The sequence below is a fragment of the Talpa occidentalis genome, unplaced genomic scaffold, assembly GCF_014898055.3.
Source record: "Talpa occidentalis isolate TD23 unplaced genomic scaffold, MPIMG_talOcc4v2.1 talOcc4.7, whole genome shotgun sequence".
NCBI classification, from domain to species: domain Eukaryota; kingdom Metazoa; phylum Chordata; class Mammalia; order Eulipotyphla; family Talpidae; genus Talpa; species Talpa occidentalis.
The window spans coordinates 115,948,029-115,970,076 of NW_023605083.1; the positions used below are offsets into that span (position 1 = coordinate 115,948,029).

Here is a 22,048-nt window from a genome sequence, read left to right on the forward strand (position 1 = left end):
CCCAAACCATGTGCATTTGCAGAAAATTCCTTTACACCACTTTGCTTTCTTTGCTATTTAATGTTCTTCATTTATGTTTTATGTGTAGGTTTGGGAGGGCCCTAGAAATGATTACACAGAATGCAAGGGGCAGGTGACAGGGAGGTTAACAGGGAGTCTGGGGCTCCCAGCCCCCAGCTGGGAGCCAAAAGGGTTCCATCTCAGCCCAAAAGGAGGCAGGAGGGGCCCCAGAACCAAACACATGCTAAGCCATACTTGCAAACCCCCAACCCCCTCCCCCAACTGTGGGGAGGAGAATAAATACACTCAGACCCTGTCCCACTCCCCAGGAGCGCAGGTGAGGGGCCAGCAGGTGAGTTTCCTCCTCCCATCACAGGTCGAGGTCACAGAAATGCCATCTACGTACAATGTAGCCCCTTAGACAGGGTGGGGAGAACCCTGGGCAGAGGAGGGGGTAACAGTCCGTGCATACCCTGCCGGGGCTCAATCATGCTAAATAAAGGGGGGACCACACTCATTCCAACATCAAGCAATACAGAACAGCCAGGGAGGGACCTCCTGAGACCTCAGGGTCCCCCCTGGCACCAAGCGAGGGGAAAAACAGTCCTTTGTAGGGTCCTCGAAGCTCAAGAGAGGGCTCGAGAGAGACCCTGTAGGGCTGCCTGCAGGGTTGCCATCACGCAGTTCCTTCTCGCCACCTTCCCGCAGGGTCCACTCTTCTGCATGGGAACCTTCGGGGCCAGCCAAACCTGGGCTGCAGGGAAGCAGGGGTGGGGAGATTCCTCCACGTGCAGGCCCTTAGAAGGCAGACGCCAGCTCAGCCGTCCTTGGCCCGCCAAACGCGGGGGCGGGCGAGGGAGACCGGAGCAGGGCTCCATTCCCTTGGATGCTTCTCTGGCAGCTGCACGGAGCAGGATCCGGTCCCAGCCTGAGAAGGAACTCGTGGAGAAAGCAGGATTTCTCATCCTCTGTGTCTGTCTACTACATGCGGCAGGTTGGGGGATCCTTCGTCCCCCACCCCCAGGACTGTAGGAAGAGGTGCTGCTTGTATTGGCTGCGGGTCTGTGCCTGAGTGGAGGCCACAACAGACTGGGCCACCCCGTGGATGCCACACTGACATGCCTGAGGGGGGCAGACAGAGGGAAGTAGCACCCCTTTCCACAACCCCCAAACCTGACTTGAGTCACGATGGATGGGTCGACCGGGCGTGGGTGAAGCATCTCGTCTCCACAGGGGTAGGGCGGGCCTGGAGACGCGGCAGGCAGGCTGGGTTTGGCTTGGAGGTATTTTCCAGAGGGTCGCCTGGCCTGATCTCCCAGCCCTCAAGCAAACCTGAGGCCTTTGTCCATCATTCAGAGAGGAGGGGAGCGGCCCACATTTGGCCTCCCATTGCTGGGCAGCTTTGGGCAAGTCACTGCCTCTCTCTGGGCCTCACTGTCCTATATGTAAAATGGGGGAGGGGTGCACTAGATTTCAAAACCCTCTTCCAGTCACTCAAGCCTCTGATCCTCTTCATCTTAGGCCAAAGGGGAAAGGTGAGGGGGGCTGAGGGAGGGTTTAGGCCACTCTGATGAGCCCTCGCTCCCCAAGTTCACAGTGTAGAGTCCCTGGCTCTGGGTCTTCAGTCTCTCCCTCTGAGGCTCTGGGGCCTTGGTACGGCCCCTAACACAGCCCTGGTGTCAGCCCCCAGCTATGACACCTGCTAAGGTGGGAGGGGCCGGCCCACCTAGAAATGTGAGGAGAAGGAGCAGAGGCCTGAGATGTGAGGGGGTGAGGGCGGTGGGAGAGGCAGCAGGGGCACTTCTGGCGCTGGAGGGAGTGTGGCCAGAAGCGAAGAGCCACAGGGAGCGGTGGCAGGGCTGTGGTTCTGGGGCCTGGGCACTGAGGTCCTGCCCAGAGGAGCTCAGCTCTGACGTGGCCCATGGGGGTTGGCTGGAGCGTCAGTCATTGGAATGTGGGGGTGGGGCAGGGGCTCCCGGCGGGCTCACACCGGGGACGTGGCTGTGGACTCGCTGCACAGGCTCTCGACAATGTCAGCTCTCTGGATACGGCGCAGCGCAGCCAGGAGGGTGTCGAGGGTGGCACTGTCCTGGGCAGCCCAGCTGGCGAGCAGGGCACGGACTGGGCAGGCCTCGTGGGTGAAGGAGTCTATGTGCTCAGGCTGGTAGCCCAGCTCGCCTGCCAGATGCCTCCAGGTGTCCCCCGCAGAGCCATTGAGAAGCTTCTCCACCTCCTCTCGCTTGGCCGGGGGCAGGCTGCTGTAGAGGCCTCCATCACCCTTGAGGGCTACCAAGAACCCAGGCGGAGTCAGGTACTACCCGATGCACCCCCATGTCCCCATGGTGGGCATGGCAGTCCGGGGTTAGTCCCAAGAAGGGCCCAGGCCTTTCTCCTCCCAACCTTGGAAAACCCCTAGGGCCTAGAGGCAGAGGGATGGCCAAGATGAGGCCCAGGATAGGAGGATGCTGACTCACATCCCCTCCCTACCTGCATCTCCAGCACTGTCCCTTCCCTGTGGCCCAGCTCTTAGGCAGAGGGGGAGACAGGATTCCCAGCCCCAGACTCTCTGCAGTGAGTGTCCTGAGGTTAGGTGATGGGCCACTAATTACGGTACATCATTAACTACTTGTTCCCCAGAAGTCCAGGGCAGGAGGCTAATTGCAGCCACTTTGGGGAGTAATTAGCCCCAGGGGGGGACAATTAGCTTGATTGAGTCTGGATGCTCCAATTTGTCAAAGCCTCCTTTCCCAAGTCATTCCACTGGAGAGGACCTGCCCGACAGAGAGGCCCTCATCCTACAGAGGCCCCGTGAGCCAGCCCCTCTGGCCGTCCCTTCTCCAGTCTAATGGAGGGGGGTCTCACTCCTGCCCCCCTGTCTGGGTTGCCCGGCTGGGCCTTGGCCTTGCTCACCCTGGCCGGCGGCCGTCTGCGTGTGAGGCTGCTGGTCATGCAGGCTCTGGCTGTCCACGGAGATGCCGCTGTCACTGTGGAGCTTTTCTCCCTCCGGAGGGGGCGTCTGGTTCACAGGCCGGCTGTTGGCTCCTTGCTTGTTCTGCTTGCAGCTGTTCCACCTGGATCGAGGACGGGCCACTCTCAGGGCTGAGGGCACCCAGCCCCCCCACTAAGGTATCATTTCTGATGAGGTCTGGCAGGGGCGCAGCTGTAACTCCCTGCCACTGCACCCGAGGGTCTCATTTCTCTATGCATCTGCCCCCCGCTGACACTGGGGGCGAGAGGTACCTGGCTTGGTGCTCACCCCAAGTGTCAGCACACATTTGGTCAGCGATGGTGCTGAAAGAAATGACTTCCCAGGAGTTCCACTTTTCCCTGTCCGCCCTCTGAGACACCCCCACGTTACGCAGGGATATACCCAAGGATCTCCTCCGCTGCAATAAGCAAGAAGGAAAAACCAAAAACAAACCCAATGTCCATGGACAGGAGGCTGGTTACATAAATCACGATCTGGCCAGTGTTATCGGAGGAGCGTTTACAAATGACCAGGGGGATGAAGTGGAAAAGCTGTAGGCTACGCGTGTGTGAGGATGCTTTCTAAAAATGTGTGTTTACATAGAACTAGAAAAAGCCTTATATGCCTGTGTTTATAAATGCGTAGAAAATGGCTGGAAAGGATCCACTGCAGATTCCAATGAGGAAAGGGGTTGGATTTGGAAAGATAAAAGGGGGATTTTACTTTTTGCTTTATAGGACATTGTTCTTGTTTGCATTTTCTCAAACAAGCATGCATTACTTTGATGGTTTTCTTGAAAGAACAGAAAATGCACTTAAATGTTAAAACCCTTTCCAGAAATTCTTGCACATCCTGTATCTCTGAATGTAGGTGCCATGGGACCCCAAATGTGAAATGGGAAGGATGAGACACAGGCACACACACACTGGTCACTATGTGAGTAAATGGGGGTTCAGGGTAAGGGACACAGGCAGCTGGCAAAGAATGTTCTGTGTGCATTTGGGAGCTGGGGAGAAGGGGAGAATCGTGGGAGTCGGGGGCCAGCACTAGCACAGGACAGGAAGGGCCCCTTCCCTACCTCCTGTTAAGCTGCCATGCCCTGAGGTGGGGCAGCTGATGGTGAGTGAGGATGAGCCTGGCTGGATTAAGTTAAAAGGGCATGTGCATTTTCAGGTCACAGTCACAGCAAAGCCTTCTTTGAGGGCAAAGGTCCGGCTCTCTCTTCCCCATTCCCTCTCACCTCTTGAAGGCAATGTAGGCCACCAGCCCCACCACCACAGCGGCCAGGATGGAGCAATAGACAGGGATGAGGTTGTCTGTGGTGCCTCGCGTCACCACAGGCTGAGAGCTGCCCATCACTGTGGTCACCACATTGGCCACCGTGCTGGCTATGAGGTCTTGCTCTGGAGGTGCCTCTGGCTCCTGAGTGCTGGGGATTGTGCTGTCTGAGCCTTCCGGGGGTGTGGACCGTGTGATCCAACGGCCAGGGATCTCTAGGAGAAAGGGCTATAGGAGTGAATGCCAACTCCCCCCAAGCCCGTCCCTTCATGTTCTTACCACCCCCCACTCAGCACTTCTTCTCCAGCCCCAGCCCCTTCTCCAGGTTTGTGCCCAGTTGTTTTGCACAGAGGTGAAGGCTGGGATTGTGTGAGGTCAACATGGAGGAGAAAGGCAAACACCTGGAAGTCAGGAGATCTGGGTCTGCCACTGACTAGCTATGTGAGTCTCTTCAACTCTCAGGACCTCAGTTTCCCCATCCATGTAAGGGGACAGTAAAAGATGGTCTAAGCTCCCTTCCATCTTGGGAGTAGCTGTGGTCCTAGAGTTCCATTCTGCCTGTCCTGGGTACCAGAGGCCCGGCATGGAGGTAAATACACAAAAGAGAGTGAACCCTAGAAAATCTTCAGCTAGCATCACTCTAGGGAAATGCTGGAAACTCAGGTTGCCCCAGATGACCACAGGCACCCCTTCCCTAAGGAAGGATGAGGATCACATCTTCCCCCACGCCACCCTCCTTTCCAGTCTCTGAGGCTGGGGGTGGGGGGCCGGGTGTGCTACAGCAGCAGCCAGTCCTCTGGCAGTGGGGAGAGTGTTTCCTGAGTGTGTGACCCTCACACAATCTGATCTTGCCAGGGTAGACAGTGGCAGGTAGCCCCAGCCCAACTTGGGTACAGAGTTGGCTGCTGGCTAAGAAAGGACCTACACAGCAGGTAGGTACTGTCCCACCTCAGGGGAAGGGAGACTGCCTTGCCACCCACCTGGGCCCTTGTATGCCAGCTGAGCATCTCTAGCTTCCCTAGCAGGAGACCTGGCACCTCCTGGCACCAGTGGGTGGGATTTTCCATTGTGCCATTCAGTGGGGGGCAGCAGCAGGGGCTGTAGATTCTGGAGGGCCTGGGGCTGCCTGTCTGGGCAAAGTTGCCTCCCCCATCCATCCTCGCTTCCCACGACTGGGGCAGGGAGGGAAAGCTGAAGGGACATGCCAGTGGGGTGAAAAGGAGGACACTCAGCTCCCCAACTCTGCCCATTGAGTTTGCCACCCAAGTTGGAGTCAGAGCTACTCACTGGTGTCCTGGGCCTTGAGACAAAGATGCTTCAAAGGCCCTTATTTTCAGCACCTTCTGAGGGGTACAGCCCCCAGATGTGAATCTGGAATCCATCTGGCTGGCAGTGGGGAGGGGAGTGCCATCTGCTGTCCCTTCCCACCCCTCCCCCATTTCAGTCCTGGGTCAGGAGGAGTGGGTGGGACAGGAAGTGAAGAAGACAGAGCCCTTTTCCTCTAAGTAGTAGACCAGGCCTTAGAGCTCTAGGGAGGGGTTGAGGAAGTCTTCTCTTGCCCTGATAGGGCACTGGGCGACCTGGAGGGGCAGCCTGAGCCCTGAGGCTAAGATACCGGTTGGGGGCCTGGCAGACCCCAACCCCAAGGCTGAAGGTATGGAGTGGATGTATGAGGAGGGGGTGCTGGTGAGGCAGGATATCGCTGAGGTTCCAGGGCAGCAGGGAAGGGCAGAGACAGCGCAAGGGATAGAGGAAGTCCAGGGCAGGGTCTAGGGCACTCTCCCCTCATCTCTCCAGTCCCCTCTGTTTGAGGGTGAAGGGGATGAGATCCAGATGTGGCCATGTCCACTAGCATTCCAGCCAGCTAAGCCCTTGGCAGGTCCTGACAGCCATTTCCTGAATGGGAGCTGTCAGATTTGGGGGTGGAGAGAGGGACCAGGTTACTCCTCCTAAACCCAAATTTCACCGGGGGCAAGGCGGGTGAGTCACCAGGATACCTGAAATGTATATGCAAGAAATACAATGCACTGAGGGGCAGAGGGGTCAACCCAACCACGAATCAAATTCCATTTCCTGAAACGTTCCCTCTGCCCCAAGCTGACATTTAACCCATCAGACACTGGAGCAGAAAAAGGGAGGGAGCACAGTAAACACATTCCTGGGGATACCCTCCTCTTTTAGGGTGCCTGGGAAAGTGGGGTGGTATCTGGGAGGAGTCTGTAAACGCCCCAGAAATAGAGCCTACCCCTCCTCCAGCCATCACCTTTCTTTGCTGGAACTGCACCGCTGAGTAAGTCCCCCCACCAGCTGGTCCAGACTTGTCCACAAACCAGCATCTGAAGTTCCCTCCCTGCTCTGCCTTGCGCCTGACACCACTTGCCTGTCTCCTGGCCCTGGGCGAAGGCCACCGGAACCCTGTTCTGTCTCCCTCCTCCTCCCCATGTGATAGGGAAGCTTTGCACATGTGCCTGGCCTCAGTCCAGCTTCACAGCCCTCTCTGCCCTGAGTAGACCTGGAAGCAAAGCAAGGGTGTGCAGAGCCAGTGTCAAACCGGAGGTCCCCCCACACACACACAGGGGACCTATCTCCACCACCTGCTCTGGTGTTCTTGGCAGAAGGCAGAGGCTGTGTTGTCTTTACCAGGAAGGGGGATCTCCTGGGAACTCAGTCTCTCTCAGTAAACTGGGGTAAAAGCTAACTCTCCTGACGGACTGGACAGACTCAATGCTGCTGAGGAGACACTGTGTTGCCTGCTCAGTGTGAGGGCACCCTAAGGGGTAGGCCCCAAAAGGAAATAGCTAAATGGGCACCCAGCCACAGGGTGAGGAACAGAAAGTAAAGCATTATCAACCTCTCCCTGCAGCTGAAAAGCCCACCCATGTCCCCCACGATGGAGCTCACCAACCAGAGACCCAAACAGTGCTGACAAGGTGCTCCCCACTCCCAGGAGGAGCTGCCCTGTCTCCTTGGGGCTCCATGCCTGCCAAAGGTGGCCACAGTCAGCTCCCATGCACCGCTGGGGGCTGAAAGCCCCATGCATGGGGCCTGGTCTCAGGATCCAGAGCCCCAGGCCTGCTGTTCCCTGTCTTCCTCCATCACAAAGGCTCTGCCCCCACAACCTCCTTAGGGTCCTCCAACCTGTGACAGTGACTCTTGGTCTCTCTCACAGACACCACACGTTGGTACACCAGCCACCTTCCTTAACCCACAGCAATCCGGGTAACCATGGCCACTGAGGAAACTGAGGTCCAGAGTTAAGAGTGCCAGTCCTGACTAGCATCCTCAGATAGAAAGTCACAGGGCTGATTCCGCCGCAGTGCCCAGGGCCATAAACCCAGGCCTGGCCTCGAAGGATAAAGATCCCAGAGGACCCTCAGGAGAGGGTCCTCAAGTCCCTTAACACTTGGAAAGCCCCTTCAAGGCTCACACATGCCCTGCCCTGTGCCCGGGACACCAGGGCTCCCAGCTACTTAACCTCTCCTAGCAGGACAACCACAAATTGAGAGAAGCTCTAGAAAATGAGTTGCCATGTGGTAGCTGTGGCCAGGAGGATGCTGATGGCTTTCTTTGGCTCAGCCCAAGGAAGAAAACAGTGGTCAGGCAGGGTGGGGAGACACCTCCCTGAGATTCCGGGGACACAGAGCCGCGCCCGCCCTTCTCGACCCGCAGGGGGCGCCCTTCCTCACCCTCGCACTCGGCGTCGGCCCAGCGCGAGCACTCGCGCAGCTGGCGCTCCGTGTCCTCGCACACCGTGCAGGGCAGGCACGGGTCCACGTGGTTGGCCTCGTCGGAGTAGGTGCCGTCGGGACACTCCTCGCACACGGTGTTCTGCTTGTCCTGGCACGAGTACACGAGGCCTGAGCCCGCCTCGCACACGCGGCACGCCTCGCAGCGGCCCGTCGTCTCGTCCTGGTAGTAGCCGTAGGCGCAGCGGCATACGGCGTCGTCGGCCTCCACGCAAGGCGCCGACATGCTCTGCAGACCCACGCACTCGGTGCACGGCTTGCACGGCTCGGTGGCACTCACCACGTCAGAGAAGGTCACGCCTGGGGGGACATGGACCGTGGGCCCGGGATTTAGCCTCCTGCAGTTTGGGCATGTGGGACACGGGCTCCCCCCACCATCTTACCAGGGCACTGACCCCCCTCTTCAGCTTTGCCCCCTCATTACTCCTTAAAAACTGCTGGCAGCCGACTGGGTAGGAAGAAGGGCTCCAAGAGTCCCGTGCTAGCGCCCCTGATGCTTCAGGGGTAACCCAGCTGGTACTGGAAATTTCTTGGCAAATTCTCAGAGAGAGCTCCCAACCCTATCCCCTTGTTCCCAGCGTGATTAAGGAATAATCGCAGCGTGGTTCCCACCCAGCCCTCCCCGCAGGCCAGAGCTGGGCTGTGAACCCAGCCCAGGCACACAGGGCCTTCACCAGGGAGCCTTCCCGGGCAGCTGTCCTTCCAAGCCTCTGTGCACAGGTGGGGGCTCAAGTGCTGCCTTCATGGGAGTGACTGGAGTTAGCAGTGTCTCCCACCATGGCGCTACCCCACGCTGCAGAAGGACTTGGCTTTTGAGGGTGGGACTCGCGGTAAGAAAGTGCAGTAGAGCAGGAAGGCCTGAAGCGAGACAAGCAGCACTTGGTATGTAGTGCTCTGCCCTTTCAAAGGCAGGAAGGGGAGACCTGGAGCTCAAGGCATGACTGTGCTCTCTTAGTCAATGGATATGAGCTTCAGAATCAGGGGAGGCCAGGGTCCTCTGCTCCTGGAGCCTGGAGGGAGTCCGGCACAGAGCCAGATCTTCACCCCTTCCAGCCCAGGGTGGAAAGCTCTGCCAGTCTGAATCTGACAGAACTCATCCTTGCTCCAAGCGCAGAAAGAGCAGATTTAGGCAATTGAGAACAGGGAAGGAGGGAGTCCTCAGAAAGTGGAAGCAGGAGTAGCTGAGCCCCAGGTGACGTGTCAGCCCATGAGGGAAAGGGGGGTTGCTGTGGGGACTGAGCTCAGACTTCTCTAGAAGCTTCCAGAGACAAGATGGAGCATGGCACCATTGTCTTCAGGAGTGGGTGTGTGGATGGAAAAGCAAAGGAGGGAAAAGCAGAGCGAGATGAAGAGGCCAGATACTGGGGAGGAAGAGGAGATAATACAGCAATGAACTAAAGGGAGTTTCCAGTCAGTGCTGGCAGAGGGACCTCTGTGTTTCTCATCCTAGGGAGCAGGCAGATCTGGATTCAGAACCTGCTTCCATCACTTAGTAGCTGTGTGACTTGGGTTTTTTTCTGAGTCTTTTTCTTTCTCCATTAAATGGAGAAGTAACATCTCCTCTCACATGGCTGTGGCGAGGAACAAATGAAGTTCTACTGTAAAACCCTGACACAGGGCAGGGATCCTATAAAGCTTGGGTACCCCGGGGTGAGCAATGATAAAAGTAGGTGGCAGAGAAGCAGACAGCAGGAAGGACTTCCAAACACAAACAGGCAAAGCCGGCCGTCCAGTTTATACAAACAAGAGGAACCAATCTGGCTGGCATATGGCAGATGTGGGTCTAGTCACACCAAAGAGAAAGGGAAGGGCTTTGCTATGGGAAAACACAGAAAATTAGCAGAAAACTCCTGGGAGTGGGTTTTAAGGGGTGGGAAAAATGTGGTCTTTTTTTTTTGGCAGAGAATGAAGGCAGGAGCTTAATGGGTTTCCTTGTGGAAACGTTTTGACGATAGAGGGAAAGTCCGCTGGGGTCTCCATCCCATAAAGTGGGCTTGTAAAGGTGGCCTGTTAACGCAGCTGGAGAGGAGGGGAGGAGGGAAGGGGGAGGGAGGGTTCCTGCTACCGCGCTGTGCTGGGCTCTGCTCCTGTCTCCCGCCCCTTCCCCACAGAGGCCAGGCCCTCCCTCTTCCAGGCCCCACTAAGGCTATTCCTCCTTTCACAGAAGGGAGTGGAGTCCCAGCCTGGGAGACTTAGGGCCCAGGCGGGGAGATTCCTGGGCAGGAGTCTAGGAAATGAGTCTCCCCTCCCCAAGGGAGTCCCAGTGGGAATGGCCACAGTGCCCTGCTCCCTCCTGTACTCGGAATCATCACCCTGATAGCCCTACAGTTCTCCAAACCCATGCCTCCTCCCTGCTGCCCCGGAAAGCTCTTCTTCCTTTGGGTGGAGCTAGAGAATTATTTGCCTGCTGGGGGGTGGGGGGAGTTAGCCACTGTTTCCAGGATCCCCCAAGGTCAGTCTCCAGGGCAGCTAGGATTTGATCCTCCTCCCCTCCCTCCCTCCCCACCAACACACGGAAGGTAAGTGGCAGCCATTGATTTTGCAGCGAGGGTGGTATTTTTAGCTGATCGTAGCATCAGCTACTCTTCCCCACCTGGCAACACTCTTCTACCAGGCCTCTCTGCTTGGGGGCTGGGTAGGGGCACCCCATAGGAGTCCCCCACCAGGCCCCCTCCTCCCTCAGCATACTTCTCTACCCATTCTCAGCCCTCTGGCCTCCTGAACAGGGTCAACTACTTCTGGGGCCCACACAGTGGTGGGTGAGAGACCCCACCAGGAGGCAGAGCCCTTATAAGACCTCTACTGGTCATGTTCCTCTCCAGCTCCCCTCCCTGCCTTCCACTCCTCACCCCTCTCCCCACGTGCACCCCATACTCACTGTCCAGGCAGGGCTCACACACAGTCTGGTTGGCTCCACAAGGCTGGGCCACACCCTCGCCCAGGTTGCAGGCTTTGCAGCACTCACCACTATGGGTGTACAGGCCCGTGGGGCAGGACTCCTTGGCCCCTCCGAGGGACACCTGGTTATGGGGAGATCAGCAGGTCAGATTGATTACAGAAAGGGGGGCTGGCTCCTGAGGGATCAAACACCCCCCCCCCTTCCTCAAGGCTTCTATTGGAACCATGTGGGCCAGGATGAGCTCACCAGGGAGGCATTAAGCACATCAAAGCTGGAGAGAAGAAAGGCAGTTGGGGACAGTGCACCCCTGCAGGCTTCTGGGCTGTGAGGTCAGAGTCTCCAATGCTGACCTTCTGCAAAGTTCATCCTGAGGTGGCAGCAATGCCCAGAATCCTTGAGATACACCACATGGAAAAGGTGGCCTGCGGCACAGCGAGTCCTCAGGCAGGGGTGTCAGGAAGGCCAGGCAGGTTGCAGCTTGCACAGGGCTGCCAGCCAAGGGGGCGACCAGAGGCTGAAATCCAGCCCAAACTCCACCTGCCAAGCTGCACACCTGCAGGGCTGCATTTATCTGGAGGGCAGCCTTTTCCTAACACAAGGCCCCGCCTGGCAGAACCCTAGCGCAGGTTCTTAATTCTGTCATTCAACATTTAAAGTATCAAATGTCTGTACTCAAGGACTGAAGGCAGAGGCGTGGGGTCTTGGGTTCAAGTCCTGATCTGTGCTGAGAGTTCTGCCCCGCCCTGTTTTCCCTCTCTGGGTCTTCATCTCTCAACAGAGAGAGATGGTGACAGCTTGGGGCAGAGCTAAAGACCAGCCTATCGGCAAGAGTCTGGCGCCAAGGCCGGAGAAAAGGTCTCCTGTTATCTATGATGAGAAAGTGGCCACTCTCACCACCCAGCAGCCCTGCTCCACCAGGGTTTGATTTCCAGCCACCAGCCAGCCTCCTTCCTGCCCCCATGCAGCCAGTGGGACTGGCGCTGGAATCGGGCAAGGGGAGTCAGATTCCTGCCGCCGAGGCATCTTTGCTCATGGATGGAACGATTTAGCACCAGATTCCCTAGAGGGAGGGGCTGCTGGCAGTTTGTTTTATATTTCTTTTCCTTAACAAAAAAAAAAAAAAAAAGTAATGTCTAATAAAACTCCAAAGCCAGTTTCCCTGGCCCCAGACCATGCAGCTCCCATTTGATGCCGAGAGGAAATATGGGCACTTGGGTCGTGGGACCAGACAGGAGCTTTAAATGCCATTTTGGACATTCCTCTGCTTTCACCTCAGGCAGACCATGAGGTCACACTAGGGTTTGGTGCAGGCAAGGGAATGGGCAGCCTGGGTCAGTCTAGCAGCGGCCTGAGGTCCTCAAGAGACCAGCAGCAAGGGTGCATGCAGCTTCGGAGGGGAACTTGGGTGTCACCAGCCTCTCCTCCCAGGTAGCAGGAACAGAGCTGGGAACATCTGTAAACCAGGAGCCTGTGGGGATGGGGGGAAGGCCAGATGCAGGCAGGCCCCCAGGAGCCGAGCGAGTATCCAGAAGGTCTGTTCTGATTTCCTTTTATCCTTTAGGGCTCGGCTAAAATGTCACTTCCTGAACATCATGGTCCTGTGGCCCCCACCTCTCCCAGACTTAGGCAGAGCTGCCCTGTTATACTTCTCCCTCCTCACTCTACTTGTCTGGTCTGAAGCTTCACTGAGTCCCCCCGGCTAGATGGTCCACCTCCTGAGGGCAGGCCTGTGGATGCGCCAGCCCCTGATGGTCACCTGGCTCACAGTAGGTCCTTAGTGTGCATATTTATGGAATATGAAAATACTGTATGGAATATGTTAATTACTAGTTAACTAGAATCCCAGGGAGCAGCTTTCTGAAGAGCTGTGCATGCGGCTTTCATCACCGAAGGTTTCCCTTCCACCCTGGTGGCTGCACCCTGGCCTGTCTCTGGAACAGACCTACACGGTTTCCCCATGACTCAGGGACTCGGTATTTACACCAGCGATTATGCTGGGCTGCAATGCAGTGAAACTCTTGTGTTCTTTATCGCAAATTACCACACATTTGTGTCTTTGAGTTCTTCTGTCAGCTTTTTTTCAAAATAGTGTTTCTGTCTCCTTCCCTTCTGTATCAGTTGTCATTTGTGCCACTACCAGAGTGTGTCTGGTGACCCCTCCCCACCACTCTAATTCCCTAGGTCTATGGGAAGCTCTAGAAATGGTATAACTAGCCTTGGTCGAAAGGGGTCAAAATGAGTGTAAATAGGATTCAAACCTGGAGGGGACAATTCTCGGAGGAAAAAGTGTGAGCTCCCCCTGCCTTCCTCCTCAGCTGCCTCCATCATTGCATCATGGTTCATCTCTTTGGAGCTAGGACATGTTTTGGATTTCTCTGTGCCTCAGTTTCCCCACCATTAGGTAATCATGACAGCATCTGCCTCATTAAAGGAGTGAGCAAGGTGCATATACAGTTGGACACCTTTCTCTTGTCTGGGGTTGTTCTAGCTCCCTTGGTGGCTTTGGCTATGTTCCAGTTAGTTAACGCAGCAGAGACCAGGAGGACTCTGGATAGCTAAGGGGGTCCGCCTCAAGTGGGGGGTGGTGCAGCAGCCTCAGCAGGTCCCTCCTCCTCGAAGCCTGTTCTCTGGGCCGCAGCCACGCTCCTTTCTCTTCTCCCAGATCTTGCATTCAGAGTCATGGCCATATTAGTACAAACCATGTGTTTCCTGTGTTTGCTTTATGTTTCCTATTTCAAAACATCCCAGACCTGCTACTTAGTAGTATATTACTTTGGGTAAATTCTCCGTGTCTCTAAGCCTGGGTTTTCCCGCCTAAAACATTGGATTGGTCCTATCTACTCTCCAGGGTTGCGGTAAATAATTCAATGAAATAACTTATGCAAATCTGGCTGGTGTAGGGTAAGAGTTCAATAAATGTTAGTTTGCAAAGGGAGTATGAGCTGCTGCCCCTGGGTGGGAGAGCACAGCCATCCCCAAAGAGAGGAGCTATCAAAAAGCAGGGTGCATGATAGCTAATGAAGGAGATTTACCCACCAGGAAGAGTCTGAAGAGACTATGAAAACCAAAGGAGGATGAGAAATTGCTTTCCTTAAAATGAACTCACTCAACTGTGCTCTCGAGCATGGAGCTAAGAGTTTCCAATGAGACATGGCCTGATCTCAGCAGCGAGTCACTGTCCCCTGAGGGACAGAACATGTCACCCCAAAATGCTGCTCCAGATGCCAAAATGCTGAGGGGTTGCCTTTGCCCCCTCTCAGATAGATGGGGAAAGCGAGGGCCCCACAGTTCAGGCCTAATGTAAGCCCCTGTCATGCCTCTCTTAATTCAAAGCTGCCAATCTTGGGGAGCAGGGAGTATGATAGGAGTCAGCAAATTGCTCCAAAAGAATCAATTTACCAAAACGATAGATGCATTTGCCTGAAATTTACATGTATTACACTTTTTCATTTCCAATTTGATGGAAATGAAATGATTACATCCCATTTTCTAAAATGCTTGCAATCATTCTATTTTTACCATTAAAAAAAAAAAAACCATGGAAATACCCTCAGATGAATTGATGTTTAGGAACCTGAAACTTATTTTAAAACTGGACAAAATAGTAAACCCACCAAAATAGTTGAAAGAATTTGAATACATGAACTCACAGCATGATGAGTCCTACTCATTCACAACAGCCTCATCAGAATGAAGCCAGTAGCCACCGCCACAGGGTTGAAGAGTTTCCTATATGTGGAAGGTCTATTGAGGCCAATGCAAATCCTTGGCAGGTACTGGTAAGTGCCTCCCACCCCTGTGGACAGGGGTGATCTTGGGGTAGGAGAGAGAAAATTCCTTTTTTAAAAAAGACTTATTTATTTTTATACAAGAACCGGGGTACAGACCAGATGTGCGGGAGGGTGAGAGGATTCACCTGAGACAGAGCAGGGAACGGAACAGGCAGACGGACTGAAATACACTACAGAGGAGCAGTGGGCAAGACAGTAAGAGGTCTGCCCAGTCATGTGGGTATCCCCGTGGCCGGCAGGGATCGAACTGGCACTGCAGAGGCTGTGAACAGCTTCACAGCACTGCGCTCAACAGCCTGAGCCACCAGCGTGCCACCAGGAGACTGATAATTCCTAAGGAGATGCTGCATAAAGATTTTCGAGGGGTGTGGAGCCCTGGGGAAAGAGACTAAGCTCCAAATTTGGGATATGTAATCTCCAGAGCTAGTGATGGTTCAAGGCCAAGTGCCCCTGTGTGATCTAGAAGTCTGGGGTGTGGGGCAGGGGTGGTGGAGCCTGGAGGTAATAATAAGCGCCAATCCAGGGGCACCACCGCCTGCAACTGGCGGCTCCTGGTTTGGGGCCTGAAACGCTGACAAGCTTAGCTCCTACAACTGTAAAATGGGGGAATAATTAGATTTGGTCTGCTGTGACTTTTTAAGGGTTAAGTAACACAGAGAAAATTACTTAGGGCAGTGCATGGCACATAGTAGGGACTCAACCCAGTTTATTAGTCCGGCCTCCCCTCCCAGCACCCCCAGGGAAGACTAGGCTCGTGCGCAAGACGCGGCTGGTCCAGCCGGGTGGGGACCCCTTTCTGCCCCAGCGGCCTCCCGAGCCTGGCCGCTCCTGTCCTTTCATTTGCGGCCCTCACTGCATCCCTATTAGGCGCATTAGCCAGCCCGGCGGCTCCGGTTACAGACGTCTGAATGACAAAGTGCCTCCATTACCGGCGCGGCCCGCCAGCCGACCCGCCGGGACGCGCTCTGGTTTCAGCACTCTCCACCGCGGCCGGCCCGAAACGCGCGCCGCTGCGCCGCGCGGCGCCCGCCCTTGGAGAGCCGCCCCCGAGGCCGGCGAGAGCCGCGGGGCTGCAGGAGACGGACTGGGCTCCCGGCCACCTTCGCGGTCCCCCAGCCCCTCCACGCCCAGCTCCCCTGCTCCCCCTGCTCTGCTCCACGCGGAGGACACCGTCCGGCCCAGACCCGGAGCCCCAGCCCACGCCTCGCCTTTCCGGGGTCCTAGCACCGGCCGCGCGGCCCCACCTCCCCGGCCCGCTCCCCCCGCCGAGAAGCGTCTCCAGCCCGCGGCGTTAGTTAGAAAACGCGCCGCAGCCTCTCCAAATCCCCGGACGAAGCCACAGGTACTGACAACTCCAGGGAACCTGGGCCGAGTCTTTGGGATGGGGTTCATCTACCCCGGCCCGCGGACTCCGCGCCCGCCCGGCTCCACGGACGGTGTCAAGTGCGCCTTGCGGAGAAGCAGCTCCCAGGCGGATGGGGCGCGGGCTGTCTGTCCCCTTAAAAGGCATGGGGTGGACGGAGCTGGGAATCAGGCGAGGGCTGCCTCGCTAGGACCGAGGCTCAACTTCCTCGGACTCTAGCCAAGTCTTTAAACGTGCGGAGCCTCAGTCTCCTTATCTGTAAAATGGGGGTTTGGGGGCCCGATGCTCAGACGAGACTTGAAGCACGCCCCTCCAGCGCCAAACCCCCGCTCTGTCTACACACCAGGCCGCGGCTCCCGAGTGTCTTGTCGGAACTACCGGGAGGTGTGGGACGCTCATGAGGACTAGGTGTCTCTTGCCGAAACAGAATCTGGGGCCTCGGTCTCGTGGGGTGCCCAGCGGCTTCCCCAGGAAACTGGGCGGGGCGCCCGCGAAATCCCGGCCCTCCTGGGAGCTGGAGCCTGGGGAACCGCGGGCCAGGCGTCCTGGTCGCCTAACTTATTGGGGGTTTGGGGGGCCCGGGAACGCGGTCCCAGGCGCGCCTGCCGCGGAGCGCGCACCTCGCTCGCTCAGCAACGCCCCCTGCGGGCGCCTCGGGGGGCGCGACCCCGAGCGGTGCGCGGCTGGGACTTCCCGGGGCGCGACGCGCGCGCAGGAGCTCGGCACCTGGGGACTCGGGGCGGCCAGACCCCTCAGGAGGCGCCTGCGCCAGGTGTCAGCGAAGCTGCTTCACACTGTGGGAGTGAGTGCGTCGGAGGAGCCCGCTGGTAGTGGGAATCCCGGGAAGAGGCTCGACCTAGCGAAGTGGGGTCTCCCTTCCCAGTCTGAGATCCCAGCTTCTCTGCCCCCACTGGGCGAGGTCTTCCCGGGAAAGCGCGCGGCAGACGCGGGGCGCTTTCGCGCCCCTGCCCCTCCGGCCCCCTGTCCCCTGGCAGGCAGGCGGGGCGCCGGCCACTTCAGCTTGCCCTTCGGTGTCCTTTCATTTTGCTGCTTCTCTCTACCTCCCTCGCCGTCGTCGTGTTTTCTGCCCTCCTTGGCCCACTTCGACTCCCTCTTCGACCGCCCCCTCTGCAACCTCTCCCTCCGACGCCCCTCCCCCCCATTGTCTGGCCGGCCCCCATTGTCCGATGCGGGTCCCCACTGCCTCCAGTCCCTCCAGCCTGTTCCCCATTGTTCCAGCCCCTCGCCCCCGGCCCTCGCCCCCGCCCACTTGCCCTCTCACCCGCAGCCCCCGGCCCAATGCCTCCCTCTCTGGCCTGGGTTCAGTCCCCGACCCTACGGAGATAAGATGCTCAAGAGGAAAGTCGCCTCGAAATCCCGGCATTCAAGCGCCCCCTTCTGAAGAACCCAGACACCCGAGAGTTCCAGTACCCCCTCCTGAGAGACCCCTCCCAGCGCCTCCGCACAACCCCTTGCGATACCCCAGGACCGGCACCCGTGCGCCCCTCTTGCCGTCATCTCTGCCCGGGACCAGGGTCTCCTCTGCGCGCTGAGAGCCTTAGACACTCCTCCCTGGCCTGTCATCGGAGCTCCTCTCCCGCCACCCACCCCTGCGCCTGGGACTCTGCGCGCGGTTCTCTTCTTCCTCGGGGAGACCTAGCCCCCTCGGGGGTCCAGTCCTAGGAAAGGGAGCGGGTTCGCTCCTGCTGGCACTCACCCCCAGGAGTAGCAGCAGCAGTAGGCGCGGCCGGTCCATGGCGCAGCCGGCGGCACCTGCCCCCATCTCCAGCCTCCCGCGGCCGCGTCCGGCTTCCAGCTCAGCGCGCTCCGCGGACAGATAGGGCTGCGCGGCGCTGCGCCCCAGCGCCCGCCCCCCAGAGCTGGCCGCGGCTCCGCTCGCTCTGGCTGCGGGCGGGCGGGGCTGGGAGAAGCCAGTGCGGCGGCCCCGCCTCCTCCCCGCCCCGCCCGCCCACCCCCGGAACCGCGCCCGCCCGCCGCGCCGCCTCCGGGAGGGAGCGCAGGGGAAGGAGCTCGAGCCCGGAGCCGCGCCCGCCCGCCGGGCCCCTCCGGGAGGGGAGCCGAGGGGAAGGGACGTATGCGGGAGCCGCGCCCGCCCGCGAGCCCGCCAGCCGCTTTTCGGCGCCCCTAGGCCCTCCGAGCCTTCCACCCGCACCCTCCACCCTCCCGGTACCCGAGGCCCATCCCGCGCTGCTGCGCGTGGGTCTCCCGTGCCGTGGGCTTGGGGGCTAGGGCGGCCCCTCTGCGCCTCCGGTCTTTGGCCGCGGCCCCCGGCAAGATTCACTCCGGTGCCCATTTTCCTCTACGTCTGGCTTCTGATTCTTCTCTGAGTCGTCCCTACCCAGTCATTACCAGCGAGAATGACCACTGCCAGCCCCGCTCTTCATTTTCTAGCCTAGACCCCACCCCTACCCAGTGCAGGGGGGCTTCTGGGCAAAGGCCTAGAGAAAGGGGGAAGAGGGCTGGCAGGTGGCCGATTTGGGATGGTGTGCAACGGGAACATTCAAAGTGGAGTCCTTTCCAACATTATTTGAATTCTCAAAAGATGGGTTTGAAGAGGTCACAGGTGTACACACAAAACACTGGAACACACGTGCTCTCAAACTTGGATACGTGTGCACCTGTGCACTGGGTATGCCCACCCCGTCTCCTGCACGCCCCCCACACTGTGTGCACCTTGCATCCATGCACACTCATCGCACACGTGGTCACACAAACACATACTCACCTACATGTGTCGTGCACACATACAGTCACCTCCACACAAGCCATAATGTGTATTATCTCTCACTCAAGTGCATACAAGCATCCATGAACACACACACAAACACATCACACACACACTCAGATGCATCCCCTACAGTACAGCCTTCACTAGAGGCTAGGAGGACTCCATTACTATTATTGCCAAGGTCTCCCAGGTAGGGACTGCAATCTGTTGTCTGAATGCCTGTTCCACAGTTGGTGTTCAATACAGATCTGTAAAGGGAATAAACAGAAAAGTGGTTGAATATGCCCATCCACAGACTATGCAGACGACCCCAGGGCCACACTCAGTATGCCCTAGAAACCTCAGTAGGTCCTAAGCACACTCACGTGAGAGCTGGGAGTGTGCCACCAGTCTGTTGGTGGAAAGCACCCCCATCCCCAGCTGGGTGCTCACCCTCTGCCTGTCCTCACCCTTTCCTGCTTCTCAGACATAAAGGCCCTGGAGCACAGAGCTATGGGGGGTGAGGAGGTGGGAGGGCAAGTCTACAAAGCCCAACCCTGCACCCTGATCTTGGCCATATGCAGACCTCAGGTTTGAGGTCTATTGAAAAAAATAGCACCATCCTCCCACATTACAGGAAGAAGGGGGAGATCAAGCATTTGGGAAGAGGGCATGCTGGCAAGTTGGTATGTGATTTCCTAGATCAGCTGATGTCAATTCATTCTTTTGTGGGGGGTAAAATATCTGTCCTGTGAATTTCTTTCCTGTGTAACCAACAAAGTCCGGGTGACAGCCAGCCACGAGAGGACAGATCGACATCTCCGTGACTTGGAGCATGGCAGCGAATGAGCCACCAACTCCATGGTGGGCATAAGAGGTCAGTCTGCTGGTCCTTCCTCAGAAATCCCTGAGGACCCCTCCCCCCTGACAGGGACCATCTCTCAGCTGTCTCCTCCCACTGTTTTTATAGCTCTTCTTTCCTCTCAGCCGAATTCATGGAAGGCAGGAAGGGGTGACATAGTACTCACAGCAGCATCAAGCTGCTGCTTTCTACCTTGGGTATCGACAGTGTGGCATTAATTTAAATACTGCTGTTACTAATTTATGATCCCGGTTACTATTATTGCCAAGGTTATCCATCTCAACACAATTTAATATGACCCACGTTACCATGGCTGGGCCTGGCTTATTAATAATTTCCATGGTCTTGATCATTTAAGCCTTACTCCAACAATTACAAACAGCAATTGTTACTATTATTAGCAGTATTTCTCTGATGAAGCCCCAGCACGAGACCACGATGTAGTGCCGAGTGGGGTGGGGAAAAGAGCTGCAGTGCCCGGAGGACAGAACACAGAATGGAGAGCCGGTGGGCCTGGCTCTAAGTGCCCACACTCCCCACCCCCCACGTGGCTCACTCCTGTGTCCTCCTAGGTGGGTTACAGCATCCCTGTCAGCCTCGGTTTCCTCATCTATAAAATGGGAATTGAAAAAAATTCCATCTTGAACAGGCATGGTGATGAACTAAGGGAAGAACATGGTGGAGCCACTCATCAGTGTGTCGATGAGCACCTACTGTATGCATACTCTGTTCCAGGTGCCAGGGTCGCATGGTGAACAAGAGAAGCTTCTCTCACAGAGCTGATGACCTAGTGTCCGTTATTCCATGTGAAGGATTCTGCTAATGGGCCTGAAGCCTTGGCCATCGCTGTGATCAGGGTGACTGCCATCACCATCACAGCCATCTACACCAACAGCAGTACCATCAGCTTCGCTACCAGGACCCCCCACTGTCACCGCCATAGTTCCCACACTCACCCCCATCACAACCAAGATTTCTACTCCATTGTCCACACCATCACCACTGCCACCTCCTCGCTGGCCCTGCTACATCTACACTGGCACGAGCAGCAGACAGCTCTGTTCCTAATGAGTGCTGGGCACTTGGGTTGGTCCCTGTTCCTCTGAACATTATCAGAAGCCAGAAGCCACATTTCCCAGTGGAGCCTCTGCCTGCGTGAGCGCAGCACCGCCTGGCCAGGACTCCTGGCCACAAATGAGTGCCCTTTGCAACTCTCTCCCTGGCCGAGTCCCCTCTCCTTGAGGCTTGGTACTTGCAGTCACAGTTGTGAGCTGGCCTGGGAGAAAGCCCGTAGCCACTGACCTGCAAGTGGGGTCAGACAGGCGGCACCAGGGGGGCAGCATTGGAGGTTGCCCCAGGACCATCGCCCATAGTAGAAATCATTGCAATTCTGCACGGATCTGGGAATGGGAGTAGGGGATCAGACTGCATCTTCAGGAGTCCAAATGGGAGGGGCTTGCCTCTTTCCTATTGATCTAATCACCCCAACTCAACCCTGGCCCTCCAGTAAGGCATGATCCCCACATACTCTTGCTGAACTCCTGTCCTGGTCACACCCCTCGCTGCAGGCCATCTGCAGGTCACTGAGCTCAGCAACCCCTGCCTATCAGTCCCCAACAGTCCCTGCAGCCCCAACCCCACTTCAGAGTGGAACTAGGGGAGCAGACGACAGGAACTCAGGTTTACAGAGTGAGTCAAACAATTATTTCTTGTCCCCTGAAGGATTTTATAGGTGAAGAGCCTGAGGCTTGAAGAGGTTAAGCCACTTGCTCCAGGGCCCGCAGGAGGAGGCTGGATGCTGTGTGAGGCCCCTGCACCACACAGGGCCCTCCAATCACGCATCTTGGTGCTATCCCCCACGGATGGCCACCCCAGCCTTCACCCCAACGAGGGGAGCTAGACCCTGCAGGTCAAAGGGACTGTACCCCACACTCAGGTGCCCCTCCCAACATGCATTCACAGAACCCAGGCCTGGGGCCAGTGGGTGGGATGTATGGAGGCAGATCAAGTGGGTAATCTTTTTTTTTTTTAAGATTTATTTATTTATACAAGAACTGCGGTACAGGTCAGAGGCGCGGGAGGGTGAGAGGATTCACCAGAGACAGAGCGGGGAGCAGAACAGGCAGACTCACTGAAATACACTGCTGAGGGGAGCAGCGGGCGAGACAGGAGAGGTCTGCCGCGACATGTGGGATTCTCGCCGGCTGGCCAGGATCGAACCCGCGCTGCAGAGGCTGTGGACAGCTTCACAGTGAGGAGCTCAATCGCCTGCCCAGGTGGGTAATCTTTGCCTTTTGATCCAAGACGTCATCTCCAAGCTCTCTTAGTGCGTGCTCACTTTTCCCGCTTGAGAGGGAATCACCTCCCTTATCCTCCAGTTCCGTTGTCCAACCAGAGAAGGGGTGAAGAGAGA

The 22,048-nt window shown here is 57.1% G+C and overlaps 1 protein-coding gene and 1 long non-coding RNA gene across 2 annotated transcripts; one reads left to right on the forward strand and one right to left on the reverse strand.

Moving 5' to 3' along the window:
- Nucleotides 1-14: 14 nt before the first annotated feature.
- Nucleotides 15-17,942, reverse strand: NGFR (nerve growth factor receptor). The gene is made up of 6 exons (XM_037492450.2): nt 17,763-17,942; nt 10,871-11,012; nt 7,933-8,292; nt 4,209-4,461; nt 2,911-3,071; nt 15-2,286 (listed from the first exon to the last, which is right to left on the reverse strand). Exons 1-6 carry the CDS (start codon nt 17,826-17,828, stop codon nt 1,985-1,987), a joined length of 1,284 nt encoding a protein of 427 aa, XP_037348347.1. The 5' UTR covers nt 17,829-17,942; the 3' UTR covers nt 15-1,984.
- On the forward strand, nt 15,965-20,406 carry LOC119230894 (uncharacterized). The gene is made up of 3 exons (XR_005121826.2): nt 15,965-16,024; nt 19,555-19,650; nt 20,371-20,406. It is a non-coding gene; the product is annotated as an uncharacterized LOC119230894 (long non-coding RNA).
- The last annotated feature ends 1,642 nt before the right edge of the window (nt 20,407-22,048 follow it).

Bases quoted from the DNA above. Each gene is read 5' to 3' on its own strand.
- NGFR (XM_037492450.2), bottom strand. From the start codon at position 17,828: ATGGGGGCAGGTGCCGCCGGCTGCGCCATGGACCGGCCGCGCCTACTG. The intron at 11,013-17,762 runs GTGAGTGCCAGC...CCCCATAACCAG, and splicing joins TGCTGCTGCTACTCCTGGGG to GTGTCCCTCGGAGGGGCCAA. The intron at 8,293-10,870 runs GTGAGTATGGGG...ATGTCCCCCCAG, and splicing joins GTGTGAGCCCTGCCTGGACA to GCGTGACCTTCTCTGACGTG.